Genomic DNA, 24420 nt, shown 5'->3' on the forward strand with positions numbered 1-24420 from the left:
GCGGGACTTCGGAGGTAAAGTCTCTCAGCCTGGTAAACTGTAATGTGGCAGCGATTTTGGACGTGCAGCTGCTCCAGCTCCACCTATGGAATTAAACTGCATTCTAGGGAGAGGGAAGGAGACCCTGAGAACCCTGCCATCAGCAAACTGTCACAGGCAGCAATCGGTGCCTCTACATTAAATGGGAGATTAGGAACAGAGATGGAACGACAGGCCTGGTGGTGGACCAGTAAACTCTGTCTTAACTGAAGGCCACAAATGTTTTCCAAGAACCATGTCTTAGTTATTGTTTCTCTTTAAGCACAGCAGCCTGAAGGTATCTTAAAGTAAATAAGGTTTGCTTTCATGAAGTTTACTCTTAGTTCATTCATTTTTCTCCAACACACAAAAAGGTGCGGTTTCCAAAGGTAGACTCAAATTTTTACAGCTACATTTTGGACTTAATGATCCATCTGGTGGAGCAGAGTGACTTTTCTAAGTCCATTTTGTCAACAGTACTGGACACAAACAAGAATATTCTCAGGAAAACATTACTCCATTGTTTTCCTGCACCCTTCAAGCCTCCAGCCTGAGGCTAGCTGCATCAGTGCCTAAATACTTTTCTTTTTTTAGCCTGATGCCTGGCCCTTGGTGAAAATGCTTAACTCTAATATAATTTTACTCATCTGTATTTACTATCTTAATTTAATTTTTTGAGGATGAAACAGGAAGAGAGAGCCAAAATAAAAGATGAGGACTTCTTGGAACCGAAGTGGACCAAAAAAAAAACCCGTTGCCATCGAGTTGATTCCTACTCATAGAGACCCTATAGGACATGGTAGAACTGCCCCATAGTTTCCAAGGAGTGGTTAGTGAATTCGAACTGCCAACCTTTTGGTCATCTGTAGCTCTCCATAGCTCTTAACCACTGCGCCACAAGGGCTGAAGCAACCTTTTTCCTTCCTTACAGGCATTCTCCAAACTACTCAATAGACCCCTCACTCTGGGCCCACTGGACTCTCAAAACCTAAGGAGTAGCTTCCCAGAGGGTCCCCTTAAGGATTCAGTGTCTGGGAAGCACCAGGAGCTGACATTCCTTCCCAAGACAGTAATAAGCCCACTACCCATTCCGAAAAATCCATTCCTATGTGAAAGCTTCTGAGAATCAAATATCATCATGTCCAATTTATAAATATTTCTGTACCATTCAAGCCTCCTCCCATGCTCAGTCTGACAACAGGAATTGGGTAAAAGTCATGCCCAAAAAGAGCCCCCTGGTACCACCCTACTTACCAGTAGAACAGGTGGTGGCCTAGTCCTGGTACTGACCTTGACAGATGGACCCACCTCTCATCAGGACATGGTTTAACAGTACAGTCAGGGATGGATGTGTGGAAACCCATGAGAAATTGTGCACTACAGATTAGTAAGTAAATACAATCAAGCCCGTGTGTACCTCACTTACTGTAAAGCCCGTGAATGCCTTGCTTACTGGTTAATCCGCCCCTGATTATAGTATTTACTGTACAGTATTTGGAAACCTGGTAGTGTAGTGGTTCAGTGCTATGGCTATTAAGCAAAAGGTTGGCAGTTTGAATCCACCAGGTGCTCCTTGGAAACTTTATGGGGCAGTTCTACTCTGTCCTGTAGGATCACTATGAGCGGGAATCAATTTGATGGCAACGGGCTTTTGGTTTGGTACAGTATTTACTTCCTTCTTCAAATTCCAATTCCCAACCATCATTATGCAAATAAACTGGTCAGCATCATGGCTGTTCTAAAAATGGTCTTTATGACAGAGGCTAGCACATCCTGCTGGATTATTCCACTTTCTAGAGCCAACGTCTACAATAAAAGCCCACTTGGAATCCCAAAAGAAAAGGGAAAAGAAACTAACCTGAATTGTCAAATGCCACTTTTGTGCTACGTATTTCCATGTACGTTATACGAGTTAATTTTCCTAACAATATGAGGTAGATATTATTATTCCCATTTTTACCAAAGAGATAACATGGCTCAGAAAGGTCAGGTAACTTGCTTAAAGTCACACAAGTAGTTAATGGCAAAACCAGGATTTGAACCCAGGTCTGATTCCAAAGTTAATTCATTTTCCAGCAAGTTAACTGTGCTCCAGAGCCAAAAAGAATCACATGAGAAGAAAAGCTGGTGATCATCTGCATTAAATAGTTCCCCGGAGATTCACTTCCCTTCCCCAGTCCGATGTGAAGGTAGGAGACTTCTCAACTCATTAACGTTGGGTTTGGCCACTGCAATGTTCACAGATGTGACAGGAGCAGAGAGGGTATACATTACTGGGCTGGACAGGAGACTCCAGTGGCATGTTCTACTCTTGAAAAAAAAAAAGTGAGAGTCCTCAGAAGACAAAGGGAGAAGCTAAGGAAGATGTGTCATTCCATCCTCAGCCTCCAGAGAATCAGCAGTGTCTATGACGATTGCACCTGATGAAGGGTGTGAGTAGACAGGGGCAGGAGGGGATAAATGGAGACCCTGAATGTTTATGCAGGTTACTGTGAGGAAGCCAGAACCAGTGCAGACTGCAAACAAACCAAGGATCCTGGAGGCAAGAGGAACAGAACAGTATACCTCCTCCCCTAGAAGTTCACAGAATCCAGATGAAGGGGACCTAAGACAGCAGGGACCACAGATCAGGGGCTGGGGCAACCTTCTCTTGACCTCCAACTGGCAGACAGCACCATGACATCTGAGCCACATCTGTACAAGCGCTGAGAAGAACTCCTGATGCAGGAGACTTGGTGGACATTGGCTCCCTTCCTGGCCCCTCTCTTCACATTCTAAAGATCAACCATAAACTCTTCAGCAGTAATGTAAAAAAAAAAATTAAAGCAATGCACTATTTCATGTATCCTAGGCAGCACATATTGTCCACGTCAAAACAGCAAAAAGCCTTCTACCACCTGAAAAGAGCAACCCAGGGTAGAGAAGGAGGAATAGACAAAAATTCAGTCTGGGGGAAAATTCCTCCAGGGAATGAATGTATCATATAAGAATCCAAAGTAAACACAGAATAAATAAGTGATCGTACATCAGGCATCTAATTTTTTCTTTTCAGCTAAGCAAGAACCAAGACAAAACTGCTCTCAGCCTTCAGCTACTGTTTGTTCTCTCAGGAAAGGAGGAAGCGGTCGATCTGAACAATTATCCCAGCACACAAGGCCTCAAAGAAGGGGATAATTCAGACATTATTAACTTATTTGCAGGTGTTGTTCCAATTTACTTACCAAATCCACAACAAGAAATGCAGATTCCTACAAAGATTTATTGACCAATAACTATAGTGCCCTGGTGATGTAGTGGTTAAGAGCCTAGCTGCTAACCAAAAGGTCAGCAGTTCAAATCCACCCGCTGCTCCCTGGAAACTCTATGGGGCGGTTCTACTCTGTTCTGTAGGGTCACTATGAGTCAGAATCAACTCAATGGTAGTGGTGTAACCAAACGTCAAAATTAAACAAAATCAGAATTTATAGCAATGTATTTATCTAATTTATCCAATATCTACCATTCTAAACTGGAGAAATCCAAAAGACTTTGGAAACTTTTGAGAACATTTATAGCCCTTTAAATCTCCCATTGATAAAGGGTACAAATGCCACATTATTGTCTTAAACTTTTAAAGGCCTTAATACACCAACAACCAAAGCAGCCGTTACCAAACTGCAGATACAGCTCAATGTTTTTTGTCTTTTTCCTTTCAAATTGTACCACTGGAGCTACCCAAATCTTTAAGTAAAATTAATTGGGGAAAAAATAAAATATGAAAGAGAAAGAATGGAAAGAAAATGTATGTGGGACAGAAAACAAAAAGCTTAGAATATCAGTGGATTCTGTGAGAAAAACATGGTGCATTAAATTACAAAGCCTAGAAGCCAAGCATATATATGGTCCCCTTCTTAGAAGACTCAATCCAGCAACTTTCAAAATGAAGCCTTGTTTGGGTAACATCAAACCCACCTTTCACAACTACAATAAATATACAGGGCAGACAGCAAAACAAATTAATGTCAAAAGATCATCACCAGCTTCAAGGCTAGGAAGGGAAAAGGCAAGGAGACAGAGTCCAGAAGCAAGCCTGTCACAAACAAGAACGCAACATGTTACAAAGGAGGCCACATACGCCGGAGCAGAAAGAGAGCTTATTAGATGAAGGATGTGAAATTAAACGGGAATGAAGTGGCTGTTGGCTATTTGGGGAAAACTCCATTTATGTCCTCACGTTACATCATGCCTCAAAATAGATACAGACGGACCAAAGGTTTTTTTGTTTTTGCTTTAAACTCAGGCCATAAAGAACTCAAAGGAAAAGAAACAGAATCACATAGAGTTACAGGATTTATGGGTTTGACGTATTATTTGAATGTTCATGTTGCAGATAAAAAGTAGCCAAAATGAAAAGGAAAACAATAACTAAGATAAATTATCTATAGGGAATACACCAAAGAATTAACGTCATTAACATTCAAGGAGTTCATACAATGTAACAGGAAGCATGAAATAGGACATCATGCTGGGTGAAGTAGAGGGTCAGTGGAAAAGAGGAAGACCCTCAATGAGAGGACTGATACAGTGGTTCAACAATGGGCTCAAGCAATGCAATGATTCTGAGCATGCAGCAGGACGGGGCAGTGTTTTCTTCTGCTGTACGTGGGGTCACGATGAGTCAGAACCAACCTGATGGCACCTAACAACAACAGGGAACAAGACTCCAGTAGATAAATAAGCAAAAGACAAACAGATAATTCACAAAAAAATTGAATATGAAAATGTTCAACTTCATTACCCCTCACTCATAATTTACATCAATTTCTTAATCAAAGAAATTCAGATGGAAACAATGAGATACTACTTTTATGTTAATTCAGGTAGAGGGAAGCGGGTTTTCCCTGTACACTATCGGCGTGAGTGTAAATTGCCTTAAGACATTTTTGGAAAACAATTCAACGTGAGGAATTATCCCAAAATGTTCGGACATTTCGATCTGGTGTTTTCACTACTAGGAATCTATAAATTAAAAAAAAAAAAACCCTAAAATACAGGAGGAAATATCCCTCTAAAAAAGTAAAGTTCACCACTGTCTCTAATAGCTAAAATATTAGAAATAGCCCAAGTGTCCAATCTGAAATGACTGACAAAACTATGTCACTTTAATGAATATTACTAAACTTTTATAATAACATGAGAAAATACTTGCTACAATATTTAGCAGAAAATGGAAAATATATATTGCTATGTAATGTGATATTTATACTTTAATTGTTAAAAAAATATATATAGCAAGAACACCACAAGGAAATACACCAACATGTCCAACTTTGGGTAGCAAGAAGGTTTATTTTTCTTTCTTTCTTCTCCTTATCTTCCAAATTGTCTACAGTAGCTATGTCTGAAGAATGTTGGACAGCTAAAGCTCGTGACAGCCTGGCTTCCGAGCTCCAGCTCTGCCCGTACCAGCAGTCTGACTTCTCCAAGTCTGTTTTGTCTTCAGAAAAACTGGGGTAATAACATCACTCTCCTCACACAGCTGATGTGAGGACTAAATGAGGTGACATATGTAATGCACCGGGCAACACTTACCAAAAACCAAGCCAAATCCACTCCTGTTGAGACAATTCCAACTCATAGCGACCTTATGGGACAGAGCAGAACTGCCCCACAGTGTTTCCAAGCAGCAGCTGGTGGATTCGAACTGCCAACCTTTTGATTACCAGCCGAACTCTTAACCACTGAGCCACCAGGGCTACAACACTTACTTAAGTACTGACTAAATGTTAATCACTATAATGGAAGGAACACACACGCCGGCTTTTACTTTCTTGTGTAAAAATGTTCTCATAAAGTAACCGAGTAGAACTGCCCCATACGGTTTGCAAGGAGCGGCTGGTGGATTTGAACTGCAGACCTTTTGGTTAGCAGCCAAGTTCTTAATCACTGTGCCATCAGCTCTGTTTTATAATGGAGGGAACACATACACACACCAGCTTCTGTTTTCCTGGGTAAGAATGCTTTAATACAGTGACATGAGCTAAACATTTAGAAGGTTTTGTATACTTCATCACCCTCATCCAATAATTAGAAACGATATCACGGTTTCTAGAAAATAACTGGTGTAATAAAAAAAAAAGTGAGAGAAAATAACAGATAATGGTAAGATGTCTTTAAATATGCACAAGATATATTCTTATTAAAACATCAGAGTTTTATACCAAGCTATCAAAGTTATTCTGAAATTTGAAAAATTTATAGTGAATGGACTAATGGTCCAAATGATACTTTAAAATTTTTATATAAATACAGTGAGTGGCTACATAATATTTGAGACATAAATGTATGGAAAGAAAAAAAAGTGAAAGATACTATATAGGAGATACAAGAGATGAAGACATCAAGTTCCTCATTTCTTCTCAGAGCTCACTCCTTAACAGGTCTTTGAACATTTAAAACAGTTGTTACTTCCAGGATGAACATAGCTATATAAGTCAGTGTCTTTCCGTTTCCTGGAAATTATGAAAAAGAAAAAAAGAGAGAGAGAGAGAAAGAATGGAAAAGAAAACAAAAACACCTTTTTCATCCAAATTAGGAGACAAAAAATACCCAGATAAAGCTTGTCAAGAGCAGCTGAGATGGTTAAGGAGCCGTGCAGAGGAAAACCAGAGAACGTGCAGCTAGAGTGCTCAGGAGGGCTAGGTCAGCTACCAGGAAGTGTGGGGCTCACCTAAAGTGACTGAAGTAACAAAGTGATTGAAAACATCATGGCTTCAGTCAGGCGCACCTTAATCCTGGAAATGACACCTTTGCTTTTCAACACTTTAAGGAGGTCTTTTGCAGCTGATCTACCCAATGCAATACATCAGCTTCCATGGGCATTGATCGTGGATCCAAGTGAAATGAAATTCTTGACAACTTCAATATTTTGTCCATTTATCATGATTTTGCTTATTGGTCCAGTTGCAAGGATTTTTGTTTTATGTTGAGGTGTAATCCATACTGAAGGCTGTAGTCTTTGATCTTCATCAGTAAGTGCTTCAAGCCCTCTCCACTTTCAGCAAGCAAGGTTGTGCTATTTGCATATCGCAGGCTGTTAATGAGTCTTCCTCCAATCCTGATGCTACATTCTTCTTCATATAGTCCAGTTTCTCAGGTTATTTCAGCATACAAATAGAATAACTATGGTGAAAGGATACAACCCTGACGCACACTTTTCCTGATTTTAAGCCACACAGTATCCCCTTGTTCTGTTCAGATGACTGCCTCTTGGTCTATGTACAGGTTTCTCATGAGCATAATTAAGTGTTCTGGAATTCACATTCTTTAAAACGTTATCCATAATTTGTTATGATCCACACAGTCAAATGCCTTTGCATAGTCAATAAAACACAGGTAAACATCTTTCCGATATTGTCTGCTTTCAGCCAAGATCTATCTGATATCAGCAATGATATCCCTCGTTCCACAACCTCTTCTGAATTCATCTTGAATGTCTGGCAGCTCCCTGTCAATATACTCCTGCAGTCACTTTTGAATGATCTTCAGCAAAATTTTACTTGCATAGGCTATTAATGATATTGTTCAATAACTTCCACATTCCAATGGATCACCTTTCTTTGGAATGGGCACTAATATGGGTCTTTTCCAGTCAGCTGGCCAGGTAGCTATCTTCCAAATTTCTTGGCATAGATGAGTGAGCCCTTCCGGTGCTGCATTTGTTTGTTGAAACATCTCAGTTGATATTCCGTCAATTCCTGGAGCTTTGTTTTTCACCAACACCTTCAGTGCAACTTGGACTTCTTCCTTCAGTACCATCGGTTCTTAGATGAATGCTCATTAAAAATGTTTTCAACAAATACATGAAAATTATGATCCAATATTTCACCATGAATTAAAAATATATATATATATATATATATATATATATGAAGCCATCATCTTCATGAAGGAAGAACACAAAGCAGAAATTCAAGAACTCAAGAATGAGATAGCAAGAAAAAATGAAATATAAAAAACTCAGGAAAGAAGAAAAAAAATCACAGAAGTTAAGATGAAATTGGTAGGAGTTCAAGGGAGAAGAGATACTATGGAACTCACTGTAGGAAACAAGAGAAAGTGAACACAAATAGCAATAAAAATGATTAAAAATATCAGAGACACAGAGGAAGGAGAGTCAGGCATAGGTGAAGGAAATGGAATGTGTAGCTAATTGCCTCCATGAACAACTGTCTCCTTTGCCATGAGACCAGAAGAACTGGATGGTGCCTGGCTACCATTACTGAATATTTTGATCAAAGATTCTATAGGACAATCCTGATCAAAAAGAGGAAAGACCAGAACAGAATTTCCAATTCTCATGGAATCCAGACTGGATGAACTCCTGAGATAATCTTTAAAAAACTCAAGCCAAAAATATCCCCTGAAGCATTCTTAAAGTCAAACAATAGTTTAGCTTGACTAGTAAAAAAATCTGCCATGATGTTTTTTGATGCAGTATGATGTTTTAAGACCTATTTATATGGGATCAAAATGACAACAGCAACTCAAAAGTTTAGATGGGAATCTTAGGGACAGTGAGCATACATCAATGGGGAAGCAACTCAGAAAAGTAGGGTGAGAATGGTTACACAACTCAAAGAATACAATCAATGTCACTGAAATATACATGTAGAAATTTGAGTTGGTATATTTTTTTGCTGTGTATGTTCTCAATAACAACAATAAAAAATAAAATAAATTATTTAAATATATATACGACAGAAAATGATAGATATAGAAGTCTAAGGAGATCCATCATACACATAAAATGAGGCCCTGAAGAAGACAAACAGCATGGTGCAATGGTTAAGAGAACAAACTGTCTGAGTTTGAATCCTGGCTCTGCCATTTACTACCTATGTGAATTTGGACAAGTTTCTTAACTACTTTTTACCTTGGTTTTCCCAAAACTAAAATAAGGATAATAACAGTACCTACTCCATAGGGTTGTTATGAATATTAAATGAGTTAAATTGATAAGGGGTTGGAACAGTGCCTGGCACACAGCAAGCAATATATACCTGTTTGCTAAATTTAAAAAATAATTAAAAAAAAAAAATGGACCAGAACAAATATTTAAAAAACATAATTAAAGGAAACTTTCCTGAAGTCGAGGCCTTAAACCTAAAAACGGAAAGGGCATGCTGTATACCAGGGAAAACTGACCAATAGTAGTCAACACTGAGACATGAACTTTAAAGTTGGGCGACCAGGCAAAAAGATAAAGTCACTTACCAAAGGCTTTCTCCTCAGTAAGATACAACATGAGAAGGCACTGGAACACAACCCATAAGACGAGCCAAGGAATTTATATCCAGACAAGATGCCCCTTATGTATAAATTCTATAAGAAGAACATTTAAAAACTCTGGCGATACTGTTCCTGTGAGCCCTTCTTAACAAAACTACTAAAAGATGAACTTCGACCAACCAAGAGACGTTGGGAAAACCAAAGTAAGTGGAAAAAAAGTGAGAACCAAATACATTTAATGATAGAACTAAAACAAATGTGGGAATTGGAATAACAAGAGAGGAAAAAAAAACCTATTGCTGTTGAGTTGATTCCGACTCATAATGACCCTGTAGGACAGAGTAGAACTGTCCCATAGAGTTTCCAAGAAGAGCCTGATGGATTCAAATTGCCAACATTTTGGTTAGCAGCCATAGCTCTTAACCACCCCATGGTTTCCAATAACAGAGAAGTAAAGGCAATAAAGAATTAGTCTTTACAAAAGGGCCACATAAACCAGAGACTCCATTAGCCTGAGACCAGAAGAACTAGATGGTGCTGGCTACCACCAATGACAGCCCTGACAGGGAACACAACAGAGAGTCCCTGATGAAGCAGGAGAAAAGTGTGGTGTAGAGCTCAAATTCACATAAAAAGACCAGATTTAATGGTCTGACTGAGACTACAGGAACCCCAGAAGACATGGCCCCAGATTCTCTGTTAACCAAGAATTAAAACCATTTCCAAAGCCAAGTCTTCAGACAAAGATTAGAGTGGACTATAAAACATAAAATGACACTAATGAAGAGTGTGCTTCTTAGTTCAAGCAGATACACGAGACTAAAAGGGCAGCCCCTGTCCAGAGGCAGAATGAGAAGGCAGAAAGGGATAAGAGCTGGCTGAATGGACACAGGAAACCCAGGGTGGAAGGGGGACTGTGCTGTCACATTATAGGGTTTGCAACTAGGGTCATATAACAATATGTGTAGAAGTTTTTGTATGAGAAATTAACATGAGCTGTAAACTTTCACCTAAAGCACAATCAAAAAAAAAAAAAAAAGAAAGAAATCAGTCTTTAAGTTGCTTCTTGTTGTTAGCTGCTGTTGAGTTGGCTCTGACTAATGGTGACCTTATGTCATCAACAAAATGACGCCCGGTCTTCACGTCATCCTCAGGATCGCCACCGCACTTGAACTTACTCTTTCTTTCCAACCTAGGTGGCTCACCTTCCATTACCGTATTGGCTGATATTCTGTTGTGATCCATAAGGTTTTCACTGACTCATTTTCAGAAGTAGATCAACAGGCTTTTCTTCCTAGCCTGTCTTAGTCTGGAAGCTCCATTGAAACCTCTCCACTATGGGTGACCCTGTTGGTACTTGAAATACTGGTGGCATAGCTTCCAGCATCATGGCAACACCCAAGCCACCACAGTATGACAAATTGACAGGTGGTTTAAGTTGCTTACCTAGTAGTAATAATACTGGAGAATAACTCACAGGATAAGGATGCTTATAGATATAACAAGAGCTATAATTCATTGACTGCTTAACTGTGTCAGGTATTGCAGAAAACACTTTATACACACATACATATATTTATATCCCTTACAACCCATAAGGTAAATATCATTATCCCACTTAATAAGAAAGCTAAAGCTCAGATTAATCACCTTGACCAAAATCACACAGCTAATAAGGATAAATCTTTACCCAGGTCTAACTCCAGAGTCTTGATTTTACTAAATTTGAGTTCCTTGAACATAGGACAGTGCCTTATTCTTCTCTGCCTTCCCATCTTTAATGCCATGGTGGCTCAGCGGTTAACAGCTTAGCTGCTAACCAAAAGGTTGGCAGTTCAAATTCACTAGCCACTGCTTGGAAACCCTACGGGGCAGTTCTACTCTGTCTTACAGGGTCACTATGAGTTGGAATCGACTCTACAGCAACGGGTTTGTCATACCGTGGGGGCCTGTGTGTTGCTGTGATGCTGGAAGTTACGCCACTGGTATTCAAACACCAGCAGGGTCACCCATGGCAGACAAGTTTCAGCTGAGCTTCCAGTCTAAGACAGACTAGGAAGAAGGACCCAACAGTCTGCTTCTGAAAAGCCTTAGCCAGTGAAAACCTTATGAACAGCAGCAGAACATGTCTGATATAGTCCTGGAGGATGAGCCCCTCAGGTTGGATGGCACTCAAAGTACGACTGGGGAAGAGCTGTCTCCTCAATACAGTCGACCTTAATGATGTGGATGGAGTGAAGCTTTCATTTGCTGATGTGGCACAACTCAAAATGAGAAGAAACAGCTGCAAAGATCCATTAATAACTGGAATGTAGAATTATGAAGTATAAATCCAGGAAAATGGGAAATCGTCAAAAAATGAAATGGAGCATGTAAACATCAATATCCTAGGCATTAGTGGGCTGAAATAGACTGGTATTGGTCATTTTGAATCAGACAATCATATGGTCTAATATGCCAGGAATGAAGAGAAATGGCATTGCATTCATCGTCAAAAAGAACATTTCAAGATCTATCCTGAAGTACAATGCTGTCAGTGATAGGAAAATATCCACACACCTACAAGGGAAGACCAGTTAACACAACTATTATTCAAATTTACGCACCAACCACTAAGGCCAAAGATGAAGAAAATGAAGATTTTTACCAACGTCTCAAGTCTGAAATTGAGCAAACATGCAATCAGGATGCACTGAAAATTACTAGAGATTGGACTATGAAAGTTGGAAACAAAGAAGAAGAATCCATAGTTGGAAAATATGGCCTTGGTGATGGAAACAGTGCCAGAGATCGAATGACTGAATTTTGCAAAACCAAAGACTTCTTCATTGCAAATACCTTTTTTCACCAACATAAATGGAGACTATACACATGGACCTCACCAGATGGAATAAACAGGAATCGAATCAACTACATCTGTGGGGAGAGACGATGGAAAAGCTCAATATCATCAGTCAGAACAAGGCCAGGGGCCGACTGCGGATCAGACCATCAATTACTCATACGCAAGTTCAAGTTGAAACTGAAGAAAATTAGAACAAGTCCATGAGAGCCAAAGTATGACCTTGAGTATATCCCACCTGCATTTAGAGACCATCTCAAGAATAGATTTGATGTGTTGAACATTAATGACCAAAGACCAGACAAGTTCTGGAATGACGTCAAGGATATCACACATGAGGAAAGCAAGAGGTCATTAAAAGGACAGAAGAGAAAGCAAAGGCCTAAATGGATGTCACAAGAGATTCTGAAACTTGCTCTTGAATGTCAAGTAGCTAAAACAAAAGGAAAAAATGATGACGTAAAAGAGCTAACAGGATTTCAAAGGGTGGCTCAAGAAAATAAAGCATTATGATGACACATGCAAAGACCTGGAGATAGAAAACCAAAAGGGAAGAACACGCTCAGCATTTCTTAAGCTGAAAGAACCGAAGAAAAGATTAAAGCCTCAAGTTGCAATACTGAAGGATTCTACTGGGAAAATATTAAATGATGCAGGAAGCATCAAAAGAAGATGGAAGGAATACACAGAGTCACTATACCAAAAAGAACTGGTCAACATTCAAACATTTTAGGAGGTAACATATAATCAGGAACCGGTGGTACTGAAGGAAGAGTCCACTGAAGGTATTGGCGAAAAACAAGGCTCCAGGAACTGACGGAATACCAGTTGAAATGTTTCAACAAATGGATGGAGCACTGGAAGTACTCACTCATCTATGCCAAGGAATTTGGAAGACATCCACCTGGCCAACTGACTGAAAGAGATCCATATTTATGCATGTTCCCAAGAAAGGCAATCCAAATGAATGCGCAAATTATTGAACAGTATCATAAACACACATGCAAGCAAAACTTTGCTGAAGATCATTCAAAAGTAGCTGTAGCAGTATATCAACAGGGAACTGCCAGAAATTCTAGTCAAACTTAGAACAGGGGTGGAACCTGGGATATCATCGCTGATGTCAGATGGATCCTGGCTGAAAGCAGAGAACACCAGAAAGATATTTACCTGTGTTTTATTGACTATGCTAAGGCATTCGACTGTGTGGATCATAACAAATTATGGGTAACATTTCAGAGAACAGAAATTTCGAAACACTTAATAGTGATCATGAGGAACCTGTACATGGATCAAGAGGCAGTGGTTCCAACAGGACAAGGGGATGCATGGTTTAAAGTCAGGAAAGGTGTGTGTCAGGGTTTTATCCTTTTACCATACCTATTTAATGTGTATGCTGAGCAAATAATCCAAGAAGCCGGACTATATGAAGAACCCAGCATCAGGATTGGAGGAAAACTCATGAACAAACTGCGTTATGCAGATGAAACAACCTTGCTTGCTGAAAGGGAAGAGGACTTGAAGCACTTACTGATGAAGATCAAAGACTACAGCCTTTAGTATTGATTACACCTCAGAATAACAAAAACAAACATCCTCACAGCTGGACCAATAAGCAGCATCATGATAAGTGGAGAAAACATTGAGGCTGTCAAGGATTTTATTTTACTTGGATCCACAATCAACACCCATGGAAGTGCACTCGAGAAATCAAAAGACACATTGCATTGGACAAATCGGCTGCAAAAGACCTCTTAAAGTGTTGAAAAGCAAAGATATTAGTTATCTTGAGGACTGAGGTGCACCTGACTCAAGCCATGGCGTTTTCAATCACCTCATATGCATGCGAAAGCTGAAGGATGGATAAGGAAGACAGAATAAGAATGGACACCTTTGAATTGTGGTGCTGGCGAAGAATATTGAATATACCATAGATTGGCAAAAGAATGAACAAATCTGTCTTGGAAGAAGTACAACCAGAATGGTCCTTAGAAGCAAGGATAGCGAAACTACGTCTCATATACTTTGGACATGTTGTCAGGAGGGATCAGTCCCTGGAGAAGGACACCATGCTTGGTAAAGTAGAGATTCAGTGAAAAAGAGGAAGACCCTCAACGAGATGGATTGACACAATGGCTGCAACAATGGGCTCAAGCATAGCAACAATTGGAAGGATGGTGCAGGATCAGGCAAGTGTTTCATTCTGTTGTGCATAGGGTCGCTGTGAGTTGGAACCAATTCGACAGGACCTAAGAACAACAACAACATGGCTGCTAACCAAAAGGTTGGCAGTTCAAATCCACCAGCTGCTCCCTGGAAACCCTATGGGGCAGTTCTACTTTGCCCTATAGGGTCACTATGAGTTGAAACCAATGTGATGGCAAGGAGTTTTTTAAGAAAATATTAAAGAATCTATTATTCCCATTTTACAAACGGGGAAAAGGAGACAGAGAGGTTAAATAACTTGTCCCAGGTCATACAGCTATGGGAGTGATAGGGTCAGCCATTTTAGCTCTAGACTAGCACTATGCAGTAGACATATGATGCAGATCACATGTAATTTTAAATTTTCTAGTGGCTACATTTTAAAAAGAAACAGGTGGAATTAATTTTATTAATATATTTCATTTAGCCCAATATTATGGATATTAAAAATTATTAATGTGGTTGATAATTTACATTCTTTTTACACTAAGTCTTTATGAAAGGCTTTACTGAATGAAATCCAGCGTATATTTTACGCTTACAACGCATCTCAGTTTGGACTCACCACATTTCAAGTGCTCAACAGCCACAGGTGGTCAGTGGCTCCTGCACTGGATGGAGCAGCCCTAGAGCTACATCCGTCACTACCTTAAAAGCACACAAACACTTCACCTTCCATTCTCTGACACCTATCCTGAAGTGTGATTTTAGAACACCACAAAACAAAGTAACTCACTGTATTACCTCAGTGGACTCCATGTTCACAGATAAGCCATCCTGGGGTTAGGGTTTAAAATTATACGTTTATACATGGGATTAGATCATATTTTGTGACGTTAATCTACATTTTCCCTGTGTTTTCTTTTCCCTATCCCCTCCTCAGTCAAGCAGATGTCAGGCTTATTGCAAATTTGCCCCAAGGCGGCATGCAGCAAGATAGAAAGATGAAGCAGCCTACAAGATATTCTGACTTTTTTTCCCCAAAAAGCCTAGGGCCCTAGGAGAGGTAGGTGTTAGGGTTTATAGAGGGGGTAGCTTTGAAGAACTGGTAAAGAGAGAGGAGTTTCCCCAGACTAAAAGGAAACACCACTTGGCTTGGGGAAGAAGACGGCCACAGGGTCTACTTCCTTTCAGAACCTTGGGAGGTGGCAAGACTCTAGGGAGGAAGGCTGCACGGTGAATCCTGGGAGATGGCACAGAGTCTTCAAAAGGCTCCCCCATGAGAAGCCTAGCATGGGCATAGAGAACTCAACCTGAAGTGGCCAAAAGACAACAACAGTGGGTATTTACAGGGTGGTTTTCAGGCACAATGTCCACTTATTACAGTCCCCTTCGGAAGCTAACACCGCCTCAGACTTCGGAATGGTGGTAATCTCAGGAGGAGCTTACTCAGCTCAGCTGAGAGTTACTGAGGTTCATTTCCCACCAATCCCATAGCAGCCCTGTAGGACAGGGTAGAACTGTCGCATAGGATTTCCAAGCCCATAAATGTTTACAGACGCAGACTGCCACATCTTTCTCCCAAAGAGCTGCTGGTAGGTTCGAACCACCCACCTTTCAGTTAGTATCCAGATGCTTTAACCACTGTGCCACCAGGGCTCCTTGGTAGGATAGAAGGAGATTGGAATAAAAAATTAAACTGCATTCTAGAAGAAAAAAAAAAAAAGGTCTGCCTTGATTTTGTGACCAGAGAGTCTTATCTGCCATTTACGGGGCCTCACCTGAGTTTGCCAGAACTTAGTACGGTCTTCCCGACACACTGCTCCACTGGGATCAGTTCATCTTAAGCCAATAACTAGAACCTAGGGAAGTGCACAGGTGTGCAGAGGGTGGTCACCTCTCAGAAGTCACAGTTGACTTGGAGAACCCAGTGGCCTGGGATGAGACTGAGCTTCAAACAATATTACAGGAATGCTTTTAAGTCCCTAATCCAAAACTCACTGCCATTGAGTCGATTCCGACTCATAGCAACCCTACAGGACAGAGCAGAACTGCCCATAGGGTTTCCAAGGAGTGGCTGGTGGATTTGAACTGCTGACCTTCTGGTTAGCAGCCAAGCTCTTAACCACTGCACCACCAGGGCTCCTTTAAGTCCCTATTCAGATATAAAGTGGTCAGCAGAAAGACCACTTGCATAAAGGATTAGTTTCCCTGACTTCCTGAGAAGACCCAGAAATAGAGAAACACGGAAGATGATTTTTCAGGTCTCCATTTCAAACTATGAAGAAAGGACTATTTCAGCAGCACCAGCCCAGAACCTGCCATCCAGGGCAGATGAAAACTATCATGACAGTCAAGCCCCAGTCACCATGTTTAAAGGCTTTAGGAAGCTAGGTGGGAGCACTGTCCACAGATCCACCAAGAGTCAGGCACCAAGGCCAGGGGACACTTGTATCAGGCCTTCTTCTCAACCTACCATCAACGATGGCCTAGAGCACATACCAGGAGACTGTGGACTGAGGAGTCCCGGCCCCAGGGCAAGAATGGGAAAAAACGTTGCTCAGCCTTAGAGAGGAATCTTTTCCAAGGAAGATTCTGAGTGTAAGGATGCTCAACACACCTCTGTTTTATCTTGCTTATGGGTAAGATGAGTATTTCATGCTAGACAGAGACCATGGAGAGGACCCACACATGCGTAAGATGAGTATTTCATGGTAGACAGAGACCATGGAGAGGACCCACACATGAGTCAGATGAGTATTTCATGGTAGACAGAGGCCATGGAGAGGACCCACACATGCGTAAGATGAGTATTTCATGGTAGACAGAAACCATGGAGAGGACCCACACATGGGTAAGATGAGTATTTCATGGTAGGCAGACCGTGGAGAGGATCCACACATGGGTAAGATGAGTATTTCATGGTAGACAGACCGTGGAGAGGATCCACACATGGGTAAGATGAGTATTTCATGGTAGACAGAAACCATGGAGAGGACCCACACATGGGTAAGATGAGTATTTCATGGTAGGCAGACCGTGGAGAGGATCCACACATGGGTAAGATGAGTATTTCATGGTAGAGACCATGAGAGGACCCACACTCAGTAACAGGAAGCCAAGGCAGGCAGCAGAGGACAGAGGCGGCTCAGACAGGCACCAGAAGATAGCACCACTCTGGTCCCACAGTCATCCAGGCTCTGTTAGTACCATTTTCCCCTCTCCCAGCAGACAGCCAGCTCCACAATAAAGAAGAAAAGAGGGAGGGACACTCACCTGCAGAGAGCATGACATGGAAGGTGATAGCTATTTAACAGAGCAGCCACCCCCCACTACACGCCCCGGAGTGTACAGGAGAGCAGGGACCCCAGCCAGGTCTGGGCCTAAAGCCAGGGGAAGAGTGGCTACAAGGAGGAACGTGGGGGGCTGCATTTCCGGTGGGCATCAGCAGCCAGGTTAAATCCACCACCCTCCCTCAGTGTAAGGCTGATCTAGCATTTGATGGTGAGGTGGCGCCTGTGCTGGGTCAATGCAGAATCTCTAAACTAGAAAGTCACCCCTGGCAGAGAAAGGCATAAAGTCCGCCAGTGCCCAGGATTACCCAGCCAACCCCTGGCAGCCTGGGATACTACCCTCCCAGGAACACAAATATTAGTAAACTTGAAAGTGTTTGATGAATGTAAAAGCTTAGCAAAAGACAGGAATATACTCCCAAATATTTAAACTTAAAATAATGTGGAGTTTTAATACACCTGTGTTTTCATTTTCCAGAATATTTTCTATTTTAACAATCTGGAAAAAAGCTTTTCTTTTACTTCAGGCTTCAATATGGCTTGGCACAGCACTGGAGGAGACCGTCAAAAAAATTTTTTTTTTAATATTTTTTGTCTGCCATGGATTTTTGCATTAATATTGATTTTTTAAAGATCACATTAAAATATTTCTCTTGACTATGGGGATTTTAGCATCCCTTTTTGCACTGGGGAAACCCTGGTGACATAGTGGTTAAGAGTTCAGCTGCTGCTGTGGATTGAATTGCATCCCCCAGAGACATGTGTCAACTTGGTTAGGCCTTGATTCCCAGTATTCTGTGGTTGCCCTCCATTTTGTGATTGTAATTTTACATTAAAGAGGATTAGGGTGGGATTGTAATACCCTTACCCAGGTCACATCCCTGATTCAATGTAAAGGGAGTTTCCCTGGGGTGTGGCCTGTATCTTACAAGAGATAAAAGGAAAGGGAAGCAAGCAGTGAGGGGGCACCTCAAAGCACCAAGAAAGAAGCAGTGCCAGGAGCAGAGAGTGCCATTTGGACTGGGGGTTCCTGCTCAGAGAAGCTCCTAGTCCAGGGCAAGACTGATGAAAACGCCGACAGAGAGAAAATGTCTTCCCCTGGAGCTGATGCCTTGAATTTGGACTTTGAGCCTACTTTACTTTGAGGAAATAAATTTCTCTTTGTTAAAGCCATCCACTTGTGGTATTTCTGTCATAGAAGCACTAGGTGACTGAGACCACTGCTCACCAATACTCGGCAGTTCAAATCCACCAGGTACTCCTTGGAAACCCTATGAGGCAGTTCTACTCTGTCCTATAGGGTCCTTATGAGTCAGAATCAACTAGGCTGCAATGGATTTGGTTTTTTGTTTTGTTTTGTTTTGTTTTAGTACATGTGATAATAGACTAAGTAGTACCCTGAAAGTCAATTTTCTGGAATCCAAATGACAATTTCTTTCAGATTTGGAGGTTTGTTCTCTGAGCAATGATCCTCCAGCCCCTCAGTGACAGACCTTATTTTCTATACGATAGGAGGCACAAACTTATCTCCTAAGGGGAGCTAGGGGAGGGGCAGAACATAGGTGAGGCCTGAGGAAAAATGACAGGGCTAAGTGCTTGACACAGTTGATGTGGTAACTGATCAGGAACGGGTGTAAAGAACTGCCTCTGAGGCCCAGGTGAGGTTGGAAACCATATTTTCCAGACAAAATAATCTGTCAAGGATTTCTGGGCAGTTTTTCAGTGGGAGAGGTAGGCTTTGAAATGTTGGCATTTCTGGGGCAAGGAGCAAGATCCCACATTTAGGATTTGGGACTCTTCAAAAACTCAGTACATGTGATCACTGAAATGACATTAGAGTGGCAAGCCACACTCCAAGCATTTCATTCTAAGGAAAATGTTTTTATCTGTAATTTAACTGGTATGCTTTGCAGGGCTAGGAAGATGGTAGCTGCTGGAAATGTAAGCTATGCAGCCAGATATGTTTTCTTTATACCTAAGGTGCCAGGAAACACTAGGCCAAAATTAAGCCCCATTTACAGTGACAGGCACACTATGGGGAGCTGGTGACGGCTCACACTTCTTGTCTTTACCCTAATTGAATCATTGTCCTCTAGTTTAACATTGTTGTTGTTAGGTGCCATCCAGTCAGTTCTGACCCGTAGCAACCCTGTGTAAACACTGACCCATCCAGCACCATTCTCACAATTGTTACTACGTTTGAGCCCACCGTTGCAGCCACTGTGTCAACCAGCTCATTAAGGGTCTTTCTCTTTCCTACTTTACCAAGCATGATGTCCTTCTCCACGGTCTGGTCCCTCCTGATAACATGTCCGAAGTACATGAGATGAAATCATACCATTCTCACTTCTAAGGAACATTCTGGCTGTACTTCTTCCAAGACAGATTTGTTTGGCAGTCCATGGCATATTCAATATTCTTCACCAACAGCATAATTCAAAGGCATCAATTCTTCTTCAGTCTTCCTTATTCATTGTCCAGCTTTCACATGCATATGAAGCAACTGGAAATACCATGGCTTGGGTCAGGGGCACTTTAGTCCTCAAAGTGACATCTTTGCTTTTTAACACTTTAAAGAGGTCTTTTGCAGCAGATTTACCCAATGCAGTACGTTGTTTGATTTCTTGACTGCAGCATTCATGGGTGTTGATTGTGGATCTAAGTAAAATGAAATTCTTGACAACCTCAGTGTTTTCTCCATTTATCATGATGTGGCTTATTGGTCCAGTTGTGAGGATTTTGTTGTTTTTGTTCTTTTGAAGTGTAATCCATACTGATGGCTGCAGTCTTGGAGCTTCATCAGTAAGCGCTTCAAGACCTCCCCTCTTTCAGCAAGCAAAGTTTTGTCATCTGTATAACACAGGCTGTTAAATAGTCTCCAGTCCTCATGCTGCATTCTTCTTCATATAGCCCATCTTCTCAGGTTACTTGCTCAGCATACAGATTGAAGGATGATAAAGGACACAACCCTGACACACAATTTTCCCGATTTTTAACCATGTGGTAATCCCTTGTATTGTTTGAATGACTGTCTCTTGGTCTATGTACAGGTTCCACATGGGCACAATTAAGTGTTTTAGAATTCCCATCCTTTGCAATGTTATCCATAATTTGTTACGATCCATACAATAGAACATCTTCGTATAGTCAAGAAAACACAGGTAAACATCTTTCTGGTATTGTCTGCTTCTAGCCAAGATCCACCTGACATCAGCAATGATATCCTTGGTTCCAAGTCCTCTTCTGAATCGGGCTTGAATTTCTGGCAGTTCCCAGTTGATGTCCTGCTGTAATCATTTTTGAATTAGCTTCTGCAAAATTTTACTTGCAAGTGATATTAATTAACCTTGTAAATTACTTTAAATAGGCATGGTACATATACTGAATTCATTTTTTTAAGACTTTTACCAACCTTGTTCATCAATTGACATTTTCTCCAATTCTCTGGAGATGTCTGCTCTGACAAAGGTCTTAGTTACCTACAGCAGCACCCCCAGTGAGCTCTACTAGAACCTGTCCCCTTGTTATGTTTTGGGGCACTAAGAATCTGAATCCACAAAGTGTGTCTACAACAGGCTTTGTGACTCTATCATCTGCCTTTGTCTCCACCTGACGACTTAGCCTGGGGCCCAACTGCCTCCTCCCTCCTCCCTTCTCCTGGGAGCTGTTACCACACCATCTACATAAACACAGGAATCTTTTAAAGGGACGTATGCTCTCCTCCTCCCTAAGAGTTGTTCCTGTCTTGCACTGAAGCTAGAAATCTTTCTGTTTGATAACTAAAATCAATAGGCGGATGGAGGTGGGGATGGGCTTTCTAAGACAGTTCTAACTATCCTGCTGGGCCACAACATCCAGCAGGAGCTTCCTTCCTGCCTCTTCTGGGTGGTGGTTATGCAGGGTCTTTGGCTCTTTGCAATTCCATCAGCCTAAATGAAATTGATTTCTTGTGTTCTGTGTAACCTTCTTTTACTGTTTACCCGAATCACAACCCTACTTCTCATTGATTTTGCAACCTCATTCTCTGTGCCTGTTAAACTCTCTCATCACATTCCTTGGTTGACAGGTGAGATTCATTCTTCCTCGAAAAGGATTCTTTTGTGGCCTTGGCCCTCATCAAGGACACGTCAATCTCACAAGTACTGCTTTCTCTGCGGGAGGGGAGCAGGAGAAAGCCCCACAAGATAGATCTGCAGGCATCCTCACTGCAGTCCTCCAGCCAGCCTACACAGCAGGGCAGCTCTGCCTGGCCAGGAATGAAGGCCACCCTGACATGCCTGGGGTCACATTTCCACAAGGTTCCCTGGTTGCTAGGCCGACAGATTCACAATTAATTAACACCCATTAACTATTCCCTCTTACCATATAAACAAAGCAAAAGGCACCGCCAGTCCCTACCTACTACTTTATTTCCTAAGGACACCGACCATCTGAAATTATTAAGGCTATAAACTGCACAACTCTTCCAGTGTCCAGGTACCTGGAGGGAGTTTTCCTTTCAGCTTCCTTGAATTCCAAGTAATTACACTTCTGCCATCCTTTGTGGTCAGTGCAGGAAATTCCACACACTCTGTTCTCTCGGCGAACGCGTGGAATCTGAAACGTTAAGACATTTTCAATGTTAGGCCACTAAAACACTCTCTGTGCTTATCTGTTATGGATCCCAGGACTTTAAACCTACTCCCTCTGGTGCCAGGAGTCTTGGTCATGTTCACTGCTTTTCCTGAACCTTTTCAATCCTCACAGGCAAGAGTCAGACAGACAGAAGAGTACAGGGAATTGTGAGCAGTTTGGGATTTTAACTGATGGCTCTTCATTAGAGGGTGATTAGCTCAACCAAATGGTACTTATTGATCCTAGAAAAATGATACACTGCGCTTATATGTATTCTTTTGTTCCCAGGGTTCCCACATGTTAATACAGTTTTGACAAGACAAGAGTCCATCAGCTCTGCCACCTCAGTGTGTTGAAAACTTGTAACCCAGGCACCACGGCTAATTTAACTCCTCTTTAACTCAGTAAACACAAGCTTCCCCAGCAGCTACGCTTCAGCGCTAATTAAAAGAATTTGTATGTGGTCTAGTTTTTCGGGTCTCACTACTCAAAGTGTGGCCCAAGGAGCAGCAGGAGCATCACCTGGGAACAGGACAGGAATGCAAGTTCTCAGGCCCCATCCCAGGTCTGCTGAACGGGAACACACGCTTTAACAAGATCCCGAGCAGGTCTGTGCACCCTAAAGCTTGAGAAGGGCGGTGTAATGCATGGGGTAATGGGCTCAGCTGCACCCTGAAAGCCAATTATCGGGAACCCAAAAAGTCAGTAACAGCAGAGGGTTTCTTTCAGATGGGCAGGTGACTCTGAGTAATGCTCCTCCAACCGCACAAGGGTTCCACCTCTCGGGTAGCGTCTGGGGTCTTAAAAGCCTGAGAGCAGCCATCCAGGATATTATACTGGTCTCATCCCTTTGGGAGCAAGAATGAAGAAAAGTAAAGATTCAAGGGAAAGATTGGTCCAAAGGACTAATGGACCACATCTACCACATCTATCCGGGCTATTTCTACAAGGGACTGAAACTCACAACACAGACACATAAGTCAAAGGAGGTGCATAAAGACTACAAAATGTACTAAAAAGAGGAGAAGAACACAGCAACAAATTGTTTAGAAAGACCATAAAGAATCCACCACCTGCCTTGATCTTGTGTAGGCAGGAACTCACTGTCACTCACAAGCACGTTTTCTGCCTACCTGCTGTGGCTCTTGGCACTCAGATCCTTTAAAAAAGCTATCGTGCCTTCTCCTCTGGCGTTGAAAGACACTGTGCAGACTGGATATGGGATCTCCAGCACCCTCTGAAGGAGAAGCTCCTTGGATCCCTCAGGAATGTCTCCCACCACAAAGTAGTAAATGGATTCAATCTGCAAAACAATGGTACCAACGGTTTATCTTCCTGACACGACCTAGCCTTGTACTGGACTTATCCGTAATATACTTTCTATGAAACTTTTTCTTTTTTTTTAATGGATAAAAACAAAGAATAGCAGCCTGCTCAGTGTTTTATGAGGGCGTTTGGGAACCGAAGTCAGGAAATGAGCTCTTCAAGGCCTGGTGCCAAGAAGGTCTATTGGCAGTGGCTACAGTCTCGGGTATTGCATGGGAAGAATATGGTTGGCAGATTTGGAGAATAGCTTCCCCAAGCCCATAAACATATTAGACCAGTCAGGAGTGGCTGTTTTCAAGTTAAGTACCTGAGGAAGTGTTGGCATGGCTACTGTGGGCAGCAAGCTAATTAGTCATCTCCTGTGGCAGGGCCAGAATCCTACAATGCAAACTCATCCCTCCTCAGGGAGACAGAACGAGGAAGGAGGGCAGAGAAGGAGGGCATAGTCCCAGTTGCGTCATTCTCTGATCTCATTTCACCAGTGGGGAAACACATGCCTGGGGAGGTGAGAGCCATGCTAACTTCACACAGCAGGCCAGGAGCCAGGTCCACCCACCACCATGCCAGGCCATGAGAAGAATGGGAGAACGAACAAACCCTGTGCCGGGAGCCACCAACCACAGCCGTGCCCTTAGACCAGCCATTCTGGGAGATACATACCTCACCCAATCACAAAGAAATACTCCTTCCTTAATCTAGAGAGATGGAAAATCTATTCAAGAGGGCCCCAGTGACAACTGTCCCAATCCCAACCACAGCCACACAGCTGGTTCTTCTCCAGGATTTTCCCTTCCACGGTGTTTATCTCCCATGTCACTAACGAGTTCTGTAACCTGGGGCAAGTGGTGGGTGTGTGTGTATGTGTCTGCGCACATGCATGTGGAGGGGGGGTAGAAAGAGACAGAGAGAGAA

At 42.0% G+C, this 24420-nt stretch overlaps 1 protein-coding gene across 2 annotated transcripts in view; it reads right to left on the reverse strand.

Annotated features, from left to right (window-relative positions):
• VWA3B (von Willebrand factor A domain containing 3B) overlaps positions 1–24420 on the reverse strand; it is a 223956-nt gene that overhangs the window by 175521 nt on the left and 24015 nt on the right. For both annotated transcript variants that reach the window (XM_049857248.1, XM_049857247.1), the window contains exons 6-7: positions 23316–23485; positions 22049–22164 (exon numbers count right to left, since the gene is read on the reverse strand). In XM_049857248.1, the coding sequence (XP_049713205.1) occupies positions 22049–22164; positions 23316–23485 (286 nt within the window). The remainder of the gene's footprint in view (positions 1–22048; positions 22165–23315; positions 23486–24420) is intronic.

Source organism: Elephas maximus, chromosome 17 (assembly GCF_024166365.1).
Source record: "Elephas maximus indicus isolate mEleMax1 chromosome 17, mEleMax1 primary haplotype, whole genome shotgun sequence".
Lineage (NCBI taxonomy): Eukaryota > Metazoa > Chordata > Mammalia > Proboscidea > Elephantidae > Elephas > Elephas maximus.